This window comes from Trachypithecus francoisi, unplaced genomic scaffold (assembly GCF_009764315.1).
Source record: "Trachypithecus francoisi isolate TF-2019V2 unplaced genomic scaffold, Tfra_2.0 Lachesis_group7, whole genome shotgun sequence".
Taxonomy (NCBI): Eukaryota; Metazoa; Chordata; class Mammalia; order Primates; family Cercopithecidae; genus Trachypithecus; species Trachypithecus francoisi.
In genome coordinates, this window is record NW_022681472.1 from 11,649,170 (window position 1) to 11,670,931 (window position 21,762).

At 36.3% G+C, this 21,762-nt stretch overlaps 1 protein-coding gene across 1 annotated transcript in view; it reads right to left on the reverse strand.

Moving 5' to 3' along the window:
- Window positions 1-1,340: 1,340 nt before the first annotated feature.
- The window catches only part of LOC117078997 (short-chain dehydrogenase/reductase family 16C member 6-like), a 29,177-nt gene continuing 8,755 nt past the window's right edge, over window positions 1,341-21,762 (reverse strand). The window contains exons 4-7 of the mRNA XM_033202602.1: window positions 16,578-16,677; window positions 15,654-15,798; window positions 4,564-4,689; window positions 1,341-3,040 (exon numbers count right to left, since the gene is read on the reverse strand). Coding sequence (XP_033058493.1) covers window positions 2,914-3,040; window positions 4,564-4,689; window positions 15,654-15,798; window positions 16,578-16,677 — 498 coding nt within the window. The 3' untranslated portion in view covers window positions 1,341-2,913. The remainder of the gene's footprint in view (window positions 3,041-4,563; window positions 4,690-15,653; window positions 15,799-16,577; window positions 16,678-21,762) is intronic.

Below are 21,762 nucleotides of genomic sequence, written 5' to 3' on the forward strand. Positions count from 1 at the left end.
TTTTAAAAAATATACCCACTTATTGTGTCTTACACAGACCATTCATGACATGCTTGGACCTTCTGGTTCCTCCTGAACATCCTTCTTTCTTAAAAAGCCAGTCATTTTATTCCAGGACTAAATCTGTACAAGATTCTTTCTCATATAAAATTATTTCTCTTTCAGCTTTCTTAGTAAAAAAACTCTTTATTTTTGTAACTTTTTAAACATCTCTCTTATTTTCCGGTTCCTTGTTTAATACATAACCCTTAAATAAGCTTTGAGGCTGGGTGTGGTGGTACATGCCTGTAATCCCAGCACTTTGGGAGGTTGAGGCAGGCAGATCACATGAGGTCAGGAGTTTGAGACCAGCCTGGCCAACATAGTGAAACCCTGTCTTTATTAAAATACAAAAATTAGCCAAGTGTGGTGGCACACACCTATAATTCCAGCTACACAGGAGGCTGAGGCAGGAGAATCACTTGAACCTGGCAGGCAGAGGTTGTAGTGAGCTGATATTGTGCCACTGCACTCCAGCCTAGGGGAGAGAGTGAGAATCTTTTCAGGAAAAAAAAGAGCTTTGAATTAGACAAAAATTGCTCACCTTTTTAAAAAAGGACACAACTTTTTTAAGAAAGTTTTTCTACAAATATATTTTATTGAAAAATACCCAAATAATGAAATAGTATTGTTTAATTTAATATAACTTTAGTTTCTAAATTATGATGAGTTTTTCTATAAGTATTTATCCCATTACATTTACCTACTTATTTTATTTTAATCATTTACCTAGATTATTTATGAAAACTGCCATAGTCATTATTTAAAGTTATGAAGCTGCCATTGCAAAATTATAACTGAGACAGTGAAAAAGATTTGACATAACTGACTCCATCTTGCTTCTAACCTCCAAGCTGTCCTTGTTGATTTCTGGGCAAATTTGGGAGGAACTTAGTTTATAGTTTAGCTTTGAAACAAAGGTAATAACAGTTCCTTCCCAAAATAAACCTTACTGCCTACAGACTAGACTGTCTAAAGCCACAAGATTAGCAGTTATGGTAATCCTACTAAATTCAAAATGTAGCTATTTTTATTAAATTAATATCAATGTCTTATTTATTAAATATTACACAGCAAAGATCATTCTGCCTTGAGCTGTGTTTATAGTTTTGTAACCCTTATGCCAAATTTTGACACCTTATAGTATTCAGCAGTATTCATAAAATACTGAATTCAGTAATTCAGTATTAATTAAGTATGAAATAGCTTAATTAATAAATGCAAACAAAAATGTATGCTGGCAATTCTTAAGACATTTTCTAATATTATTATACTTTACAGTGATCTTAAAGCTAGTTTATTTATTAAAGATTTCAGTTAAGTTGCATAAACTTGAAAAAGCATTTGACCAGTCTTTTCTTTTTCCAACACAAAGTATTTGATTAAAGTGCTTTTATTTTCTTAAGCCAATTAATTATAGCTTTTTAAAGTGGTACTGAAACATTGTGTACACAACACATAAATACATAGACATATTAGGCATGCCGATAGAAGTACATCTCATAGATTCAGCTTTGCAAGTAGCAGGATACATTCTTGGCTGAGTGAAGCAAAAGCTGATATGTCAAGTCTTCCTACACCTGAGTGAGGGGTTGTGGATCAGTTTATTTAGAAGTAAATGGCCCTTCAAAAACCACTGCTGGTTGTCAATTGAGCTAGGTAAAAATATGTTAATGCTCCTGCAGCATTAAAGAAAAGTTAAACTGTGCTTTGAATACTCCATTTAAGAAGGCAGAGAGATATCAAAATTTTAGAAGGGCTTTACTCACAAACCTGTTAAAAGATAAGTTTCATTTTCTTACAAATTGCTTGTTTGGAATGTTTTATTTTATTTCTGTATTAAATTTTTTTCTCACTTTTTTTCATCTCAAGTTGAATTATACTTTTTATTTGCATGAACATAGACATATTATGTCCCAAATACTAGGATAGATCTGATAAAATGAGTGCTCACTTTTTGGTCAACTGAATATATACTTTAATTTACTTGAAATTTTCAGTTTTTGGTGTTACCATTGCTCAGTAGGTCTGGAGCCCAATGGAGATAAAGCTACACTATTGTATAGTGATTATAGCTCAAGAACTATTCCAAGCCCAGAGGTGAGATTGTTAGGAATGTTTGCCACATAGCTGGCACATGCTGTGCCCATTTCTCATGAGGATACTATGTCATGTATTCAACTAGATCAGTTAATATAGCATTTTGTTGAATTAAGTATGAAAATGTTTCATTTTCAAACCAATAGTGTATATAATTCTAATGTGTACTTTTTTTAGTGGAGTAAAAGAGCTAAGAGTTTGATATATTCAGATGCAAACAAAAATGATAAGTTACAAATGTATTTTATCAAATATTCAGATTCAATCCCACTAAGAGCCTTGAGATGAACATCTACTAGGAATGAAAAGGCAACACAAATATGCCTTTACTTTGTGAGGCAAACATTATTTTCCTTAATTATGAAACTAATATGTATCTTTAAAGCTGATGTTGAAAAATTGTCAAAATAAAAAAACTGACTTATAAGGTCATTATTTATAATTATCTCTCTTCCAAAGGTATTATATATGATCTATTTTAAAATTAAATTAGGGTCAACTTGCATTAATATGGTTTTATAAACATATTATGTTCAAAGTCCATTGAAAAGACTGTAATGTCCTCATTTATAAAGCTAAAAAATGATAAGAAAAACTGGACAGATAACTTGAATGCTTAGAAAAATAATTGGTGTGTAAACTACGTCCAGAAAACACAACTGACACTTTTGAAAGCTTCAGTAATCCTTGGTAGACTGCAATCCTTTAAGCATTAGGAGGAATTGCAAATAGTTTATCCTTGTAACACTTTGATTCCCATGTTTGAGGCTTGAGCTATTGGTGTTTCCCTTCAGTTTCAGTCTGAAGTTCATTTGCTTTCTTTCTCCCTTTGAAAGAAACCATGCAAGTGTCCACTCCAAGGTACTCACTAAGGGTCATCAACATTTTTGGAGACACTATTCTAGAAGAAAAGCAGAGGAAAAAATTATGATCCTTTGAGAGGAGTCAAATAAACTACTTTGCAAAGAGTAACTGCAAATTATACAAAGTTCAAAGTGTCACTTAATGGGAGGACGGAAGAGAAAAGTGCTGTGTCACTCCCAAGTACCATCACTATCCTCAAGGCCAATGGCTCTCGACCCTGGCTGCACCTTGGAATCACTAGAGCCTTGAAAAGCCCCATTGCTCAGGCCGCAATTTATCCCTGTATCACACCCCTGAGTTCTGTGGAAAGAGTACATATATCCTTATTTACTAGGCTAACAAAAGGTAGCAAAAACTAGAAAAAAACTGGGCCATTTAAGCAGAATCTCTGGAGGGTAGGGCCCAGGAATCTGTAGTTTTAAATGTTCCCTGGGTGATTACAATGTGCACCCAAGATGAAGAACCATTATTTTAGTTCCTTGAGGCTAGAGGCTGTATCTTCAGCTCAGTTATGCTCAATTCAACTCGATGTGGCAAATATTTATGGCATGCTAATTACACATTAGGTATTGTCCTAGGCTGCGGTAAGGGGCAGGAAACAATTCAGACAATATTTTCTATTCTTAGGGATCATGCAAGGTAGCAAGTAACCACGGGTGTGATGAGTGTGCCAAAAACTAGGGACAGATGTGATGGAATGTACAATGTGGGACTTTGACTTAGCTAAGCAATCAGGTCAGCTAAGGATAAATAGGAAATACGTTGAATAGATATAAATTGTAAAGAAAGTACTGTATTTATCAGTAACATAATTTTGTAATAGTGAATCTCTGCTTGTGCTTTCTACTCTGCTACTACTTACAGCAAAGGAGTAGTATTTCTTGAGGGTAAGACCTTAAGCTCTGTAATCAAATTGGAAACTTCAGTTTGAAACGTAGTTGCAGCACATATTATTAGTTGTTTAACCCTGCAAAAATTACCGTCTTTAAACCTCAGGTTTTCTAAACTTATAAAACTCACACAAAGCTATCAGCACAGTAGCTAGCATGTAGTAGTCACCCCATAAATGCTAAATGTGGATCTGGGTGGAATCCATTAACAAATACCTGGAACTCATAGCATGGGCCTTGCATGAAGTTGCCGGAGCTATTTCGCAAAATAAAATGAAGAAATTGTAAAATGCCCTTAATATTTTTCTGGCAACATACTTGTGGTTTTTTGTCCCTTGTTTTCAAAGTAGAGCTCTACACTAATCAAACTAAATAGTTGACCAAAACCAAAAACATAAAAAACAAACAAAAAACCCCAAATAATTTGTTACTTGTTTGTGTTGAAACAAAAAATGTGTGTTTTGCAAGACCTAAATAATTGTTAAATTTAGTCAGTGTCTGAAGCAACCAAGACACAGCAATAATCCGATAAGTTGTTTTTGCACTATTAAGGTTCTCCCTCTTACCGTTAAATAAATATATAAAGTAGCTTCATATGCAAAAGAGGTAGCAGTGATTGGACAATTTGTTCACAATAACCAGAATGATAGTGAGGTCATTATTAACTTACTGTTTAAGAATCAATGTGATATATACAAATTTGGGCATCATTAAATAAACTTGTTCCTCTAAAATAGCATTTACAATTTTTTTGGCCACATAATCCTGCTCCAGTATTGGTAACAGAAACGGATACCTGGAATAACAATAACAAATAGTGATATTATCAGACTGGTATCTTTTTGTTGTTATCATAGGGCATTGATTATGAAATTTCAGATATGGAATTATAACATACAGCTGTAAACAGTCAAACAAAGGCCAGGTGCAGTGGCTCACACCTGTAATCCCAGCACTTTCGGAGGCCGAGGTGGCTGGATCACCTGAGGTCAGGAGTTCTAGGCCAGTCTGGCCAACATGGAGAAATGGCATCTCCACTAAAAGTACAAAAATTAGCCGGGTGTGGTGGTGGGCGCCTGTAATCCTAGCTACTCCAGAGGCTGAGGCAGGAGAATCTCTTGAACCCAGGAGGCAGAGTTTGCAGTGAGCCGAAATTGTGCCCCTGCACTCCAGCCTGGGCAACAGGGTGAGACTCCATCTAAAAATAATAATAATAATAAAAAACAAAAACAAACAAACAAAATCTAGTCAAACAAAATGCAAATCTTAGGAATTGCTTTGTGTTTTCTCTTATGATCAGTAATAGGACTAATGCCAATATATTTAATTTCCTGCAGTAAACTTCCTGCTTTTGTTGATTTTCTGCTGTGTGATGGTCTAAACATATGAAAGTGATTGCTTTTAGATTTTTTTTTTTTTTTTTGAGAGGAATCTCACTCTGTCACCCAGGCTGGAGTGCAGTGGCACAATCTCAGCTCACTGCAATCTCTGCCTCCCGGGTTCACGCCATTCTCCTGACTCAGCCTCTTGAGTAGCTGGGACTGCAGGCGCCTGCCACCACGCCCGGCTAATTTTTTTTTATTTTTAGTAGAGACAGGGTTTCACCGTATTATCCAGGGTGGTCTCGATCTCCTGACCTCGTGATCCGCCTGCCTCAGCCTCCCAAAGCACTGGGATTAGCTTTTAGATTTTTCGCTTCTTTCTTCCCTCTCTGTACCTCCCAAATATCCCATAGTTGTATCCTATTAAGAAGCAAAATTACAGCTAGGCGCAGCCCAACTGCTAATCCCAGCACTTGGGAGTGTGAGGCTGAGGCGGATGGATCACCTGAGGTCAGGAGTTCAAGACCAGCCTGGCCAACATGGTGAAACCCCATCTCTACGAAAAATACAAAAATTAACTGGGTGTGGTGGCCCATGCCTTGAATCCCAGCTACTTGGGAGACTGAGGCAGGAGAATCACTTGAACCCAGGAGGTGGAGGTTGCAGTGAGCAGAGATTGCCTCACTGCACTCCAGCCTGGGTGACAGAGCAAGACTTCATCTCAAAAAAAAAAAAAGAAGCAATATAGCAAATATTATCTTACCAAAAAAACAAAAAAAAATCTCTTGAACATGTGTGATGTATCAGTTTAAGTAGGTCAGTTACAACATTAAGCAGAAATAGATGTTTGTAAAATCAATAGTTGAAATGGATCAGAATGTAAATATCACATAAGTTATTACTTTGACATTTTATACTTTTAAATTATTCTGCTCAATTAGTTGAACCACACTCCCCTCAAAAATTCTGTTTATCTCAGCTGATTTTGGGAATCTGATCAATTTTCCACAATTGAATGTTGACAGTTAGTCTTTATATTTTATTCTCCTAAAAGTTTTCCAGAACTATAGCCTAAAGGGCTCTAATGCTTATTTAAAAATAGAATCTACAGATCATTGTTTAATTCTCTACCATTTTAGGATTGTGAATCTTTCTTTTTCTGGAGACTTCTTTTTTTACGTTTGTTTATCTAAGGACAACAATTTTATAAAAGTTATCACTTAACGTCACTGACTTCTCTGGCTACCATGCCCCCTTATCCTGGCTGGTCGTCTTTCTGTGATCTTAACACTTTAGCTTTTAATAAGACTTAGTCACATATTAACAATTCTTACTAATATTGTTTTAATAATAATGTTAGAAACAAACTAAATAGCTTAAAAACACATGTAGAGTATACTTACATTAGCTATAACTACATATGTGTATATACATAGGTTTATTATCAATGCTGCTGACATAAAACATGTATAGTACATGATTTACTACTACTAATAAAATATACATTACTTTTTGTTATAAACTCCATATAATCAATCACTTTTCACAGAATGCTTTCATTAATTTTTGTTGAATTCTTGCATCACATATATTCTATCACACAAATATGACACACTTTGGTTAACCATTCATCAGTTGATGGATATTTGGATTGTTTTTACCTTTTAGCTGTTATGAATAATGCTGCATAAACATTTGTGTACAAGTTTTTTGTGGGGACATGTGTTTTCATTTCTCTTGGACATATACCTAGGAGTGGAATTGCTAGGCCATGTGTTAATTCTATGTTTAACATTTTGAGGAACTGTCAAAGTATTTTCCAAAACAGTTGCACCAATTTACAGTACCACCAGCAATGTGCAAGGGTTCCAATTTGTCCATATCCTCACAACACTGTTATTGTCTGTCTTTTTTATTGTGCCTTCCAAGTTAATGTGAAGTTATTCATTGTTTTTAAATAACAGCTTTATTGAGAAATAATTCATATACCATAAAATTCACTGTCTTAAAGCATAAAATGTAGTGATTTTTAGTATATTCAGAAAATTGTTCATCACTATCTAATTCTAGAATATTTTCATCACTCCCCCAAAAAACTTCGTTCACATTAGCAGTCATTTTCTCCTTGTCCTTTCCTTCAGTCCCTGGCAATCAATAGTCTACTTTCTGTCTTTGTAGATTTGCCTATTCTGGCTATTTCATATAAATGGAATCATACAGTATGTGGTTTTTTGTGTCTGGCTTCTTCTACTTAAAATAACGTTATCAAGGTACATTTATGTGGTAGCATGTATCAAATTTCATTGCTTTTTATGGTTGAATAATATTTAGTTGTATCAATATACCACATTTTGTTTATTCATTCATTCATCACTTGATGAACATTTGGGTTGTTTTCACAATTTGGATGTTGCTGCTATGAACATTTGTATAAAATACTTCATTTTCATTTCTCTTAGGTATATGGCTAGGAGTTCAAATATGGTAACTTATTGTTTGCCTTTTTGAAGAACTGTCAAACTGTTTTCCAATGTGGCTGGACCATTTTATAATTCCATCAGCAATGTATGAGGATTCCAGTTTCTCCACATTCTCATCAACACTTGTTATTATCTGTCTATTTGAGTTTAGCCATCTTAGGGTGTTTGAAGTACTTTTTCATTGTGCTTTTGATTTGCATTTCCCTGATGATTGATGATGGTGAATATCATTTTATGTACACATTGACCACCGACCACTTATATCTTTTTTTTTTTTAATGGATTCTCACTCTAGCCCAGACTGGAGTGCAGTGGTACAATCTCGGCTCATTGCAACCTCCTCCTCCCAGGTTCAAGTGATTCTCATGCCCCAGCCTCCTGAGTAGCTGCGATTACAGGCATGCACCACCACACCTGGCTGATTTTTAAATTTTTAGTACAAATGGGGTTTCACTATGTTGGCCAGGCTAGTCTCGAACTCCTGACCTCAGGTGATCCACCCACCTAAGCTTCCCAAAGTGGGATTAGAGGCATTAGCCACTGCACCTGGCCATCTTTTTTTGAAGAAATATCTGTTCAGATCTTCCAACTTTTAAAAATTGTTGAGTCATTAAGAATTATTTATATATTCTGGACACAAGTCCCTTATTAGCTCTAAGATTTGCAAAAATCTTTTCTCATTCTTTGAGTTGTGTTTTTACTTTATCGATGTCCTTTGAGGCATAAGAGTACTTAATTTTGATGAATCCAGTTTATTTATCTTCTGTTGTTGCTTGTATTTTGATGTCATAGCTAACAAACCATTGCTTAATTCAAGGCCATGGAAATTTACATCATTTTTCTTTAAGAGTTTTATGATTTTATCTATTACTCCTAGCTTTTTGGTTTATTTTGAGTTAATTTTTGTATATGATGTAGGGGTTGAGGTTCAACTTCATTATTTTGCATATGGCTATCAAGTTGTCCCAGCACTATTTGTTAAAAAGAGTATTATTGGCCGGGCGCGGTGGCTCAAGCCTGTAATCCCAGCACTTTGGGAGGCCGAGACGGGCGGATCACGAGGTCAGGAGATGGAGACCATCCTGGCTAACACGGTGAAACCCCGTCTCTACTAAAAAAATACAAAAAAAAAAAAAACTAGCCGGGGGACGTGGCGGGCGCCTGTAGTCCCAGCTACTTGGGAGGCTGAGGCAGGAGAAGGGCGTAAACCCAGGAGGCGGGGCTTGCACTGAGCTGAGATCCGGCCATTGCACTCCAGCCTGGGCGGCAGAGCGAGACTCCGTCTCAAAAAAAAAAAAAAAAAAAAAGAGTATTATTTCTCCACTGAATTGTCTTGACACCCTTGCTGAAAAGCAGTTATGCAAAAATGTAAGAGCCTATTTCTGGACTCTTTGTTCTATTCTATTGATCTATACATGTCTATCCTTAAGAAAGTTTGACACTGTCTTGATTAGTATAGTTTTATAGTAAGTTTTGAAATAGGGAAGTGTGATTCCATCCAATTTTCTTATTCTTTTTCAAGATGGCTTTGGCTTTCTGAGTACCTTGCATTTCCACATAAATTTTAGAATCCACTTTTCAATGCATGCAAGAAAGGCAGCTAGAATTTTGATAGGAATTGCATTCAATCTGTAGATCAGTTTGGGGAGTATTGTGTTTTAACAATATTAAGTCTTCCAATCCGTGAACATGGGATTTATTTTTATTTAAGTCTTCTTTAATCTCCGTTGAAGATGTTTTGTAATTTTCATAGGATAAGTTTTGTGCTTTTTTCGTTAAATTATTCCTAAGTATTTTATTATTTTTGATGCTATTGTTAAATTGACTTGTTTTACTAATTTCATTTTTAGATTATTCATTTCAGATGTATGGAAATACAAATGAGTTTAGTGCATTGATTTTGAATATTGATCCTTTGCTGAATTCATTTTGTAGATATAATTATGTGTGTGTGTGTGTGTGTGTGTGTGTGCATATGTATTCTTCAGGATTTTCTATATACAAGATCATGTCATCTGAGAATAAAGATAGTTTTGCTCCTTTTTTCCAATCCGAATATCTTTTGTTTCATATTTTGTCTAAATGTTCTATTGAACAGTAGTTAAATCAGAGTGGTGAATTTGGATAGCCTTGTCTTGTTCTTGATCTTGGGGGGAAAGCATCCAATCTTTCAGCATTAAACATGATGTTAGCTGTGGCTTTTCCATAGATGCCGCTTATCAAGTCATGGAAATTCCCTTTTATTTCTACTTTCTTAGTGTTTTTATCTTGAAAGCGTGCTAGATTTTATCTAATGCTTTTTCTGTGTGTTTTGACATGATCATGCAGCTTTTGTTCTTTGTTCTACTGATATGATATACTGTATTAAATTCTCTTCAAATATTAACCCAATCTTACATTCCCAGGATAAATCCTATTTAATCATGATGTATTAATGTGATAGGTTGCTGGATTCAATTTGCTGGTATTTTATTGAGGATTTTTGTGTTTATGTTCATAACAGGTATTGATCTTTGGTTTTATTTTCTTGTGATGTCTCTGTGTAGTTTTAGTATCAAGGTCATCCTGCCCTCATAGAGTGAGTTGGGAAGTGGTCAGTCCTCTTGTATTTTTTTGGAGGTTTTTGAAATATTGGTAGCTATTTTTCTTAAAAAGTTTTATAGAATTTCCCATGAAGCACTCTGGATCTGGGATTTTTCTTGCGGGATTTTTTTTTAGATTACTAATTTAATATCTTTAAGTCTATTCAGATGTTTTTTCCTTCGTGAGTCAGTTTTGTTAGCTTGTGTCTCTCTAGAAATTATTCCATTTCATCTACGTTATCTAGTTTCTTGGCACATAATTTTTCATAGTATTTCCTTATGGTCCTTTTCCTTTCTGCAATGTTACCAGTAGTGAGGTCCTCGTTTTTATTCCTGATTTTAGTAGTTTGAGACTTCTCTGTTTTTTCTTTCTTTGTCGGTCTAACTAAAGTTTTGTTAATTTTGTTGATCATTAAGGTTGTTGGTTTCATTGATTTTTCTCTAGTTTTCCACTCTCTATTTCATTTATTTCTGCTACAATTATTACTTATGCTTGATTTGAATTTAGTGTGCTCTTTTTTATAGCTTCTTAAGGTGGCAGATTAGTTTGTTTATTTAAGATGTTTTATATTTTAAAATAAAATTTTCCCTAAGCACTGCTTTAGTCATATTATGTAAGTTCTATGTCACATTTCCACGTATTTGTAAATTTCTCAAATTTTCTTCTGTTTTCATTTCTAATTTCATTTCGTCTGGAGAACATACTTTGTATGATTTCATTCCTTTGAAATTTATTGATGGTTGTTTTATGGCTCAGCATATAGTCTATCCCAGAGAATGTGTTATGTGTGCTTGAGATGAATGTGCATTCTGCTGTTGTTTGGTGGAGCATTCTATAGATGTCTATTAAGCATACTTAGTTTATAATTCTCTATGCCCTTTGATCACAGGAGCATCCTTTAATAATTTTTTTCTGAGATGGAGTTTCGTTCTGTTGCTCAGGCTGGTGTGGCACAATCACTGTTCATTACACCCTGGACCTCCAGGGCTGAAGCCATTCTCTCACTTCAGCCTCCTGAGTAGCTGGGACTACAGGCATGCAGCACCACGCCTAATAAATATGTGTTAGAGACAAAGTCTTACCATGTTGCCCAGGCTGGTCTCAACTCCTGGGGTCAAGCAATCTGCTTGCCTCAGTCTCCCAATGTGTTGGGATTGCAGGCATGAGCCACTGTGCCTAGCCGATAATTTTTAAAATTACGTTTTTTTTTTCCTGGGGCATATAATATGCATCTTTACCTGTCAGAACCAATTTCAGATTTATACTCTCTTAATTCCAGTGAGATATAGGAACTTTACTCCTATGTAGCTGTAATGCCTCTCCCACTTTTGTGCTATTATTGTTATACATGTCTATATGTGTTATAAACACATTATTGTAGTTATTACTTTGTAAGTTTTATGTTTTAAAGAAGCTGAGAGGATGAAGGAGAACAAGTATATATTTATGGATTTTGTCATATCAACCTCCCTCATTTCTGGTTCTCTTCATCTCTTCCTGTGGATTTGAGTTACCATCTGGTGTCATTTATGTACTACAGTATAATTTTGTCCCCACTTATGTCCTTTGTACTGTTATTGTAAAAAATATTACATTTCTATATGTGGTAGGCCAAATAAAACTATTATGTGCATTTTATTTATACAATTGTATTTATAATCAATGAAGAGAAGAAAGGAAAAGAAATAGGCATTTGAACTGTCTTTTAAAAATTACCTACTTTGTCATCTTTACTGTCACTTTATTTCATGTGGATTCAGATTACTCTCAGGAGTCACTTGTTTTTATTCTGAAGAATTTCCATTAATATTTCTTGTGAGGCGGTAGGCTAAGCAATAAATTCTCTGTTTTGGTTTGCCTTCCTTTTGCTTTCATTTGTGAAAGAGACTTTTGCTGGATATAGGATTCTTGGTGCATAATTTCCCCCCCAGTACTTTGAATATGTTATCGCACTGCCTCTTAGCTTTCATTATTTCTGTTGAGGTGTCAGCCATTAATCACGTTTGGGTTCCTTTGTATATGATGAGACTTTTTTTTTTCCTTTTGCTAGTTTCAAGATATAGGTTTGCTTGCATCTTTTAACATTTTGACTATATGTCTGGATGTGGAACCCTTTGTGTCTACCCTACTTGGAGTTCACTGAGTTTCTTAAATATGTAAATTAATGTTTTTCATCAACTTTAGGAAGTTTTTAGCCCTTGCTTCTTTGAATATTTTTTCTGCTCCTTTCTCTGTATATTCTTTTTTTTTTCTTTGATAGAGTCTTGCTCTCTTGCCCGGGCTAGAGTGTAGTGGCCTGATCTTGGCTCACTGCAACCTCCACCTCCCAGGTTCAAGTGATTCTCCTGCTTCAGCCTCCTAAGTAGCTGGGACTATAGGTGCATGCCACCATGCCAAGCTAATTTTTTTTTTTTTTTTGGCATTTTTAGTAGAGATGGGATTTCACCATATTTGCAAGGCTGGTCTCAAACTCCTGAGCTCAAGTGAGCCTTAGCCTCCCAAAGTGCTGGGATTACAGGAGTGAGCCACCACGCCCAGCATCTCTGTGTATTCTTTTAATGTTACTCTCTTCACATATGTATTTATTTGTTTAACAGTGTCCCAGATTTCTCTGAAGCTATTTTTTTCTTCATTTTATTTTCTCTCTTTTCTTCTGATTACATAAGCTGTATCTGTATGTCTTCAAGTTTACTCATTCTTTTTTCAGCCAACTCAAATCTACTCTTGAACTGCTCTTGTGAATCTATCTTTTCAGTTATTTTTCTTTTCTGCTTCTAAATTTACATTGTTTATTTCTGTTTACTATCTATTTATTGAAATTTGTTGAGACATTGTCATCATATCTTTTTCACTTCTAATTTACATTTGTTTTTCTTTATACTTTCAATCTGTTGAAATTTGATGAGACATTGTCATAATACCTTTTTTCATTTTTCAAACAAGGATTCTTTTAGATCTTTGAATATATGTATAATAGCTTTCTAAAGTTTCTTTCCTGAGTCCAACATCTGAGCTCCCTTAAAAGCAATTTCTGTTACCTATGTTTTTGCTTCTATGTTGGTCATACCTTCCTGTTTCTTTGAATAGCTCATAATTTTTTGTTAAAAAGTAGACATTACAGATAATATATTTTGGGAACTCTGGATAATACTCTCCCATACGGCTTGTTGTTATGGTTGTTGGCTTGTTTATTTATTTAGTGACTTGGCTGTACTAGTTCAGTGAAGTCTATCTCCCTCTTCCACAGTCAATGTGTAGTTTTGGTGTCATTCCTCAGAGGATACAATCTTGGGCATGCACACTATCTTCCTGATTGTCAGAGATGACTGTGGTTTTAGCCAGACAATCTTTTACTGCCTCTTTTGCTCGTCTCTTAGTCAAGCTTTGGCTGGTCTGCTTCTACTATCACACCCGCCTCTTAACCTCCACAATTTGCTAGTTGGTTGTCCTGTTCTTTTGGTATTCTGGTTCATGGTCTTACCCAATTGAAGTCAGACCCTATGGCAGAAGCAGAGAGATACCAGTCTTTGAGGAGGACCTTGACATTCACCTAGCACCTGGTTACTCTGTGCTATAGAGCAGGAGATAAGGGTAATATAAAACTTACTCTTCCATGGCTACTTTACCCAAATTATCTTTATCAATCAGGATGTAAGGGTTGGAGGTAGAGATGACAGGAACCATTCTGGCAACCAGCTGTTGCCACTACCCTGTATGGATCTTCCACAGCCTAGAGCCTGGGATAATGGGATCTGCTAATACTCATTGCCTGGGAAATCTACCTAAAACAAGTATCCTGCCTTAGGAATCTGGGGAAGATGGAACTTGCTACTTGACTGCTGAGCTTAGTGGAGCTGTTCTGTCACAACAAGGAGCTGTTCTGGGAAGAAGAACTGCCTTCTTCACCAAGAGTCCCTTTCTGGATCTTCCCTTCATAAGATGATCAAGCACTGTCTGGCTGAGGTTATTCACACAATATAGCCTTCTCCTGCATGGAGCTGTTAAAAATGGGATTTGCCAGTGTTCCAATGGCTGTCAAACCACCCAGAATAGCAGTTTCACCTCCAGGAAGAGTGAAAGAACTGTCACTTTGTTGTCAAGTCTGCTGAAACCATTATCCCAAAAGGCAAGAAGGATTGTCCCAAGCCCCAGAGCTGTGGTCTTTTAGTGTTCTTACTGAATTTCCATAGAGTTTATTCAACAAATGCTTCTTGATTTTTTGCATCCCCTTTGATCAATCTCCAGAGATTTTATTTATTTATTTATTTATTTATTTATTTATTTTTTGAGAGTCTTGCTCTGTCACTCAGGCTGGAGTGCAGTAGTGTGATCTTGGATCACTGCAACCTCCACCTCCTGGATTAAAGCGATACTCATGCCTCAGCCCCCTGAAGAGCTGGGATTACAGACCTTGGGCCACTCCCATACCCGGCTAATTTTTGTATTTTTAGTAGAGACAGGGTTTCACCATGTTGGCTAGGCTGGTCTCTAACTCCTGACCTCAGGTTATCTGCCCACCTTGGCCTCCCAAAGTGCTGGGATTACAGGCATGAACCACTGCGCCCGGCAAATCTCCACACATTTTGAATGATTGTCTTTGCTAATTTTGACCAGCTTAATAGATGTCTCTTTGGGGAGAGCTTTCCCCTATACATTCTGTTAACTCTTGACCACTTGTTTTGGAACTTTCTGTTTAATTTTAAAGCTTCACTAGACTCTAAATAGTTTGATTGCCTCTAAGCCAGGCTTTCTGTTGGCTGTCTCCATGTCCCACAAATACAGCTGATGCATGTCATTGGGATTGTGTCAGTCTCTTTTTTAATTATTGTAATAACTATGCTTGTCCTCATATCCAGTTTATACTTTCCAATATACTCACTGACTGGCTCTCTATGTAAAAGTTCTCATATTATATTTGCATCCTAGTTTGAACTGTTCTAGATAAATTTAACCTTCATACCAAAATGTCACTCTGCAATACTTCCCCCTATATATTAATCAATTTTACAAAATATTTTATTTCTGAGGTTATTTATACCTTTGTATTCTCTTTAGGAAAAAATTATCTTCTCAATACTACAATGCTAAATATTTTCAAAGTTCTCAGTATTAATTTCTCTGTTACATTTTAATATACTGATTAGTACTTTAGGTTTAAAGTTTTACTAAATCATAAACCTCACAACTATATTATTGTCTTTAAATTGAATAAATTTATAAATATCATACATATTGAAATTTTCTTTTACTAAATTAGTCATTCTCATTGTTTCTTTTGTTTTACTCTCCATATTTCAAAACTTCAAAATCATCAGACGATGACATACAGTGGAAGATTATTATAAGAGCAAAGATTACTTTAAGAGTTAACTTACTTGCTTGTACAGCCTTCAAACATTCCAGTGTTGATGAAGTGTGGGCACACGATGGTGGTTTTAACTTCAGTTTTCTTTACCATAGTTAATTCCAAAAAGAGAGATTCAGCAAAGCCAAAGGCTGCAAATTTACTTGCCGAATAATCTGAAACAAAGCGAGGAACTATTAGTAATAGAGCTGGACAAGTGGAATTATCTTAAAATTTGAATTAAATCTTACATTTAAAAATTGAATCTCCCTGGGCACAGTGGCTCATGCCTGTAATCCCAGCACTATGGGAGGCCGAGGTGGGCGGATCACAAGGTCAGGAGATCGAGACCATCCTGGCTAACACGGGGAAACCCCGTCTCTACTAAAAATACAAAAAATTAGCCGAGCGTGGTGGCGGGCACCTGTAGTCCCAGCTACTCAGGAGGCTGAGGCAGGAGAATGGCGTGAACCCCGGAGGTGGAGCTTGCAGTGAGCCGAGATCACGCCACTGTACTCCAGCCTGGGTGACAGAGCCAAACTCCCTCTCAAAAAAAAAAAAAAAAAAAAAGGAATCTCCTTCCCCTTTCTCTGGCTTGTCCTTGGGGACAAAGCATTCTGTCAGAGTCAATTTATGTGGCCAAACACTCCACTCCTACATCTCCACACTCCACTCTTACATCTCCACACTCTATATCCAACAAAAAATGGAAATCATATCAGTGTTTCCTAACCCAAGAAGACCAAAGCCAATAGGCATATTCCGATTTTTTGTTTGTTTGTTTTTTGTTTTTTTAAGAGAATATATGTCCTTCTGGAAATAGAAGAGAATGCTGGCATTATAAATAGAGTCACCTATTTCAGAGATTTCCCCTTGGTGCAGGAAGAGCTTCTATCTATCTTGGAAGAGTCCTAATTTCTGAGTTCTGTGACACATGGTGAAACAAAGTACTCACCTGATAGTCCATTGATACCAAATACTCCTGCTATACTTGAAATACAAACCAGGTGACCATGGTTAGCTTTAATCATGGCAGGAAGGAAGGCCTTACAAGTCTGGAAGGTATAAATGCATTTCGTCAGTATTTCATTCATTACTATATTTGCTTCATAAGTATTTGATGAATTGACTAATTTAACACATACTTATTTAACACCATAATGTGTTAAATTCTGTGGCAGTAGAAAAGTAAGTACCATATAGTCATTGTTTTCAATGAGATTAGAGGTTATTATTTACTAATCTATATTATTTGATTTCTTTTTCTTTTGAGGTAAACTGTACTAATTGAATCAAATGAACATTTTATATTTGTGGTTGGCTCAAAGTCTTAAAACCTAGTTTTCTGGTAAGCTGAACTTTTCCGTGTAGTTTTTAGCAATTCATATTAAAATTTAATTGCATTTACCTTCCTGGCTTTACCCTAAACAAGATTTGCCCTTGCCCTCATGGTTTGGCAGAATGGGAAGAATTGTTTAAGGAAAAGTGAATTTCAGTGCAAGCTAAACACACCCAGGTAAGTAAAGCACTACCACATCTTAGATCTATTCTTATTTCAGCACTCCTTTTCTCATTCACTGTGTAAATCCACGTTTCTAATATCATTATCTTGTTGGTTGTGTTATTCTACTGGTTCTCTCATCAATGATTTCAACCTAACCTTTGCAATGCTCATAATCTGTTTCTATGAGATTGCAATGTTAACATTGTCAGAATTTGGTATTTATAGTTTTAGAGAGTGCCAAGATGTGCTCACCTACAAGGGACCAGTAGAACAGAGAGCAGACACTGGATCAAAGAGTGACACATTTGTTTTTGAGATATTCTTTATCTCAGTAACCTTGCCCTAGAGCTGCTGAACTAATTGACAAGTTTCTGCTTAGATGTGAACAATTGGCCCCTTATGACATTTCCTATCCAAGTGCGGTGGCAATTTATACATCTGTGTCTTATAGTTGTAACATTTTTGTCTTTCAAAAATTAAATTCTTGTTGCATCAGTCATGACTGTAGACTAGTTAGAAATGACAAGAGCTGGTTATTGTCTTTCAACACAAAGGTATGAAAGATCTGGCCAGAGGCCCAGAGAACATCTCAGTGACTGTCTGGTAGACCCAGTTAGGTTTAAGGACAGGAAGCCTAGGTACAGAGGCCCAGCAGTGGCACCACTATTGATATCTAAAAGTTTATGAAACTTTCAAGAAAATGAAACTGAGAAATAGATTGAAGGTGAGTGTCAGTGCTACCTTTATAAGAAATCCCATGGCTGGGGACAGTGAAACTCCCCAGAGTAAGGGAGAGAAAGCAGTGGCCTACAATAGTTTGTGATACAGCTGAACACTGGTGAAATTAAAAAAAAAAAAAAAAAATGATGAGGGTGGGAAGTCACCTGTTCACAGGGATGTAGCCACTTTTAGGAATTTTGGTTTTTGAGACAGAGTCTCTCTCTGTCACCCAGGCTGGAGTGCAGTGGTGTGATCTCAGCTCACTGCAACCTCTGCCTCCCAGGTTAAAACCATTCTTATGACTCAGCCTCCCCAGTAGCTGGGATTACAGGCACGCACCACCATGCCTGGTTTGTTTTGTATTTTTTGCAGAGATGATTTCGCCATGTTGGTCAGGCTGGTCTTGAACTCTTGGGCTCAAGTGATCCACTCGCCTCAGCGTCCCAAAGTGCGGGGATTACAGGCATGAGCCACTGTACCTGGCCTAGGAATTCAGTTTTGTTTGCCTTTCTCTATTAACTTTTTTTTTTCTGCAAATGTCTCTGTATGTGTGTTTACTTTTGGCTGTGGCTGAATTTGTGGCTAGCTTCTTGTGTGTTCAGTTGAGAAAAGTTCTCCCTCCTAGAGGGAAAAGTAGTAGGTAATGACAAAGGTCTGTTTGAATTTGCAGCCCTATGTACCAGTGGAGCACTTTTTTAGGACATTCTAGAAGACGAATTGCTCATAGGGACCCATAACTAGTGCTCACTAGCTGTGTATCTATTATTAAAGGAAAGAAAAAGGAGTAAAGTAAGTGTTGAGTCAGCAATTAGTTGCCAAAAATGTATTTTACCTTTTGTGAAATGTTTTTAGTGCCTGAGAAATTAGTAGAAAATTACATATGGATCTAGATTTGTACATTACTCCTAATCAAAGTAAATCTGTGAACAAATCAGATTTGTTTGACAAACAGCTATATGCTGTTTATCAGGATTTTGTTTGATAAACAGCTATATCCTGTTAATTAGGATTTCCTGATTTTATCACATGTGGGATATAATGAAAAAAACATCAGATTTGCTCGATTTCATTTTAATGCATTTATGTAAGACTTGTTTTTCTTTTTCCCATGGAAAAGCCAAATTAATACCCTTTCTAAATTTTTCAACGCTGGTTTATGGGTCAGACAGATTATCTTTGTTTCCACAAAACATTTCTGGTTATAAAGAATACAGATGTGCATACAGTTAAATTGTGCTACAATGAACGATGACTTTACTGTCAAATAAAGATTGATGTTTTTGAACTTTACTGTTGCAGGTTGCTTTTTCTTAGTTGCTGCACTTGTATTGCCTTTTATAATTTTTCAATGTTGTCCCTTTGACAAGCTTTTAATATCTCCAGTGATTGTATTGCTCTGTAGTGTAACTGAAATGGCTTGAATATTTTAAGATAATATTAAGTTGCATAAATTTATGAGAAATTTTTGGTTACCAATACAATTAAAAAAATTAAAATTCACAGAGAAAAGATATTGAGTCACTCAGCACCACTTTGACTTGTTTTTTTTGTAAAGCTTCAATTGAGATAGTAAATTCAATGTAGTACACACCTTAACTTTTAATATGATAAAGTTGTTTATGTTTTAAAGTGATCATTGAACGCTAAAAATGATATAGGTACATAGTGATACAGTTTTTGTGTGTGTTTAAGCTCATACGCACATATAAGAGCATATTAAAGTTAATGAACAAAAGAAACAAGTATGATAAAGATGATGGACCTCGTAGCTTAAAATCTCTTGGAATATTCCAGTCTGTTGTAAATAAGAGGTATTGGAAGGTTATTTTTTACCTTTGTGTAGTCTGCCCAGACAGCACGGATTCTTATCTTGTCAAAATATTCTTACTCTGAGCACTTGAGCCCTAATTAACTTTTTGTTAAATCAAATAGCCAAAAATTTGCCACATCTGAAAGATCTAAAATCCCTTAATAATTGTACTGTGATGTGCTGTTAGGTGTATTTAAAAATCAAAACAAAACTATTGTCACTCTGACTCTTAAGGCAGCCAATTACAGCTATTCCATAGTTTTTGTTTAGAAAAATAAATCTATAGAGGTGTTTTTGCATTCAGAGTCATCTTTGGTACTTCTTAGGTGGCCAAATCACCCATTGTCTGTTCCCTTGGCCTGATTTCATAACACAGCAATTAGCAGCAGGGTTGCTAGAGAAAATGAGGTATATTGGGTATGCTCCACATTTCCTAATTAGCTGAACCCTATTTAGGACCTGCCCTGAGAAAATATGGGGAAAAATTGTCAACTCCAAAAGGAAACTCCACCTTTTCTTGGATGAATTTATTAATACAAATATATTTACCCAGAGATTGCACACTTGCCAGGGCAGTTAGAAAGACCCTGAGGATTTGTCAGTGCTCTTGCTATAATAAGTAACCAAATTCTTATGAAATACTTGTGTCTTACATCCCAATAGCAGTTTCTATTTTCTTAATTTGGTATTTTTGGTTTTTGAAATGAATTAACTAGAGCCATTCAGTTTCGTCATCAGTAGGTAATTTCTAGTCTTCCTCTTCTTTCCTGGAGGCTTCTAGTACTACAAACTGGAAACTGCCTGTTAAGACAGCCCAGAAGGACACACTCAGAGTTGCAGTGTGGCCTGGACCGTGCCAAGGAATGACTCATTGGAATGGGCTTCCCAGTGTAGGCTGACATTGCCACAGTGAGAAGGCCCCTGCAAGGTCACGTCTGGGGCTGAGCCAGGTCCACAGAACCTGTTCAGTCCAGGAGCAGATGGCTATGTGAAAGCAGGCCCTGACCAGCATCAGGCAGAACAGAATTAATGGTATATGTCTGGGTCACAGCATCAGTAAGGGAAATTTCATGTGGTCAAAGTTCCATTTTCTGATGGGCATGTGAGCAAGCCCCTTTTCTTTCTGGATGTGTTTCCAGTTCTCTCTTCAGGAAGCTAATGCAAAGTGGAACGCAACTTTTTGAATGCTATCTTAATTCAGGGAAAAATATCTTATGGGGATCTTGGTTTAGATTATAAACTAAGTGAAGATTCGAAGGAATGTAAGGATGATAATAATTTTAGTACTTGAAATTCAGACAAATGTTTTCACAATAGGTTAAGCTTAGAAAAATGTGTGGAATGAAATTTAACTTATTCTAATCATTGTACATTCATATACAATCAAGCTCATTTTACAAATAATATGAAAGCTATTAATTGCCCTTGTGTACAAACCTACTGAAGGCAGTGGGTAGATTCTATTGCAATGGCTTACTGAGATCCTTCATCTTTCATGGTGATGTGCCTATTTGTACCTGTTCAGTAAGAGCCAGGCCTTCTTTTTCCAGGATATAATGAATAGCTTGATAATGCAACCAGAGCACAGGTGTGCCCCATTTAAGAATAAGTTTAATTTAATCATGTATGACAAGCCTATTCTTTAGGGATGATGGTTGTTGTTCATATATTGAACCAGCTGTCTCCTTAGGAAATTGAACTGATACCTGCTTTATGGGTCATAGGTCCCCTTCCAGCCTTACAGGTAGTAAGGGAGGTCACTTCCTGGCAAACCAGTAGCCTTGGCAGGTTTGAGAGACCTCAAGATAAAAAAGCAAATCTCTTACTAGAAGAACGGCAGTACAATTTCTCCCTAGAAGTACTGCAGGCAGCACCCGGTGGAGACATATTTCTTGGCCTTGGTTTCACAGCCTTGGAATAGATGAGCTAGTAAGAGCAGTAGAACAAAATTTTAAAAAGCTCTCTAATTCTTGAGATGAATCAAGAGTCTTTCCATCATCTTCAGATGGAAGTTGATTTTCTGGTTTCAGTGGTTGCTCAGTATTATCTGTCTCTAGGCTTGCTGACACACAACCAGAAGGCTTATGTGTGTTTATTAATAGCTCT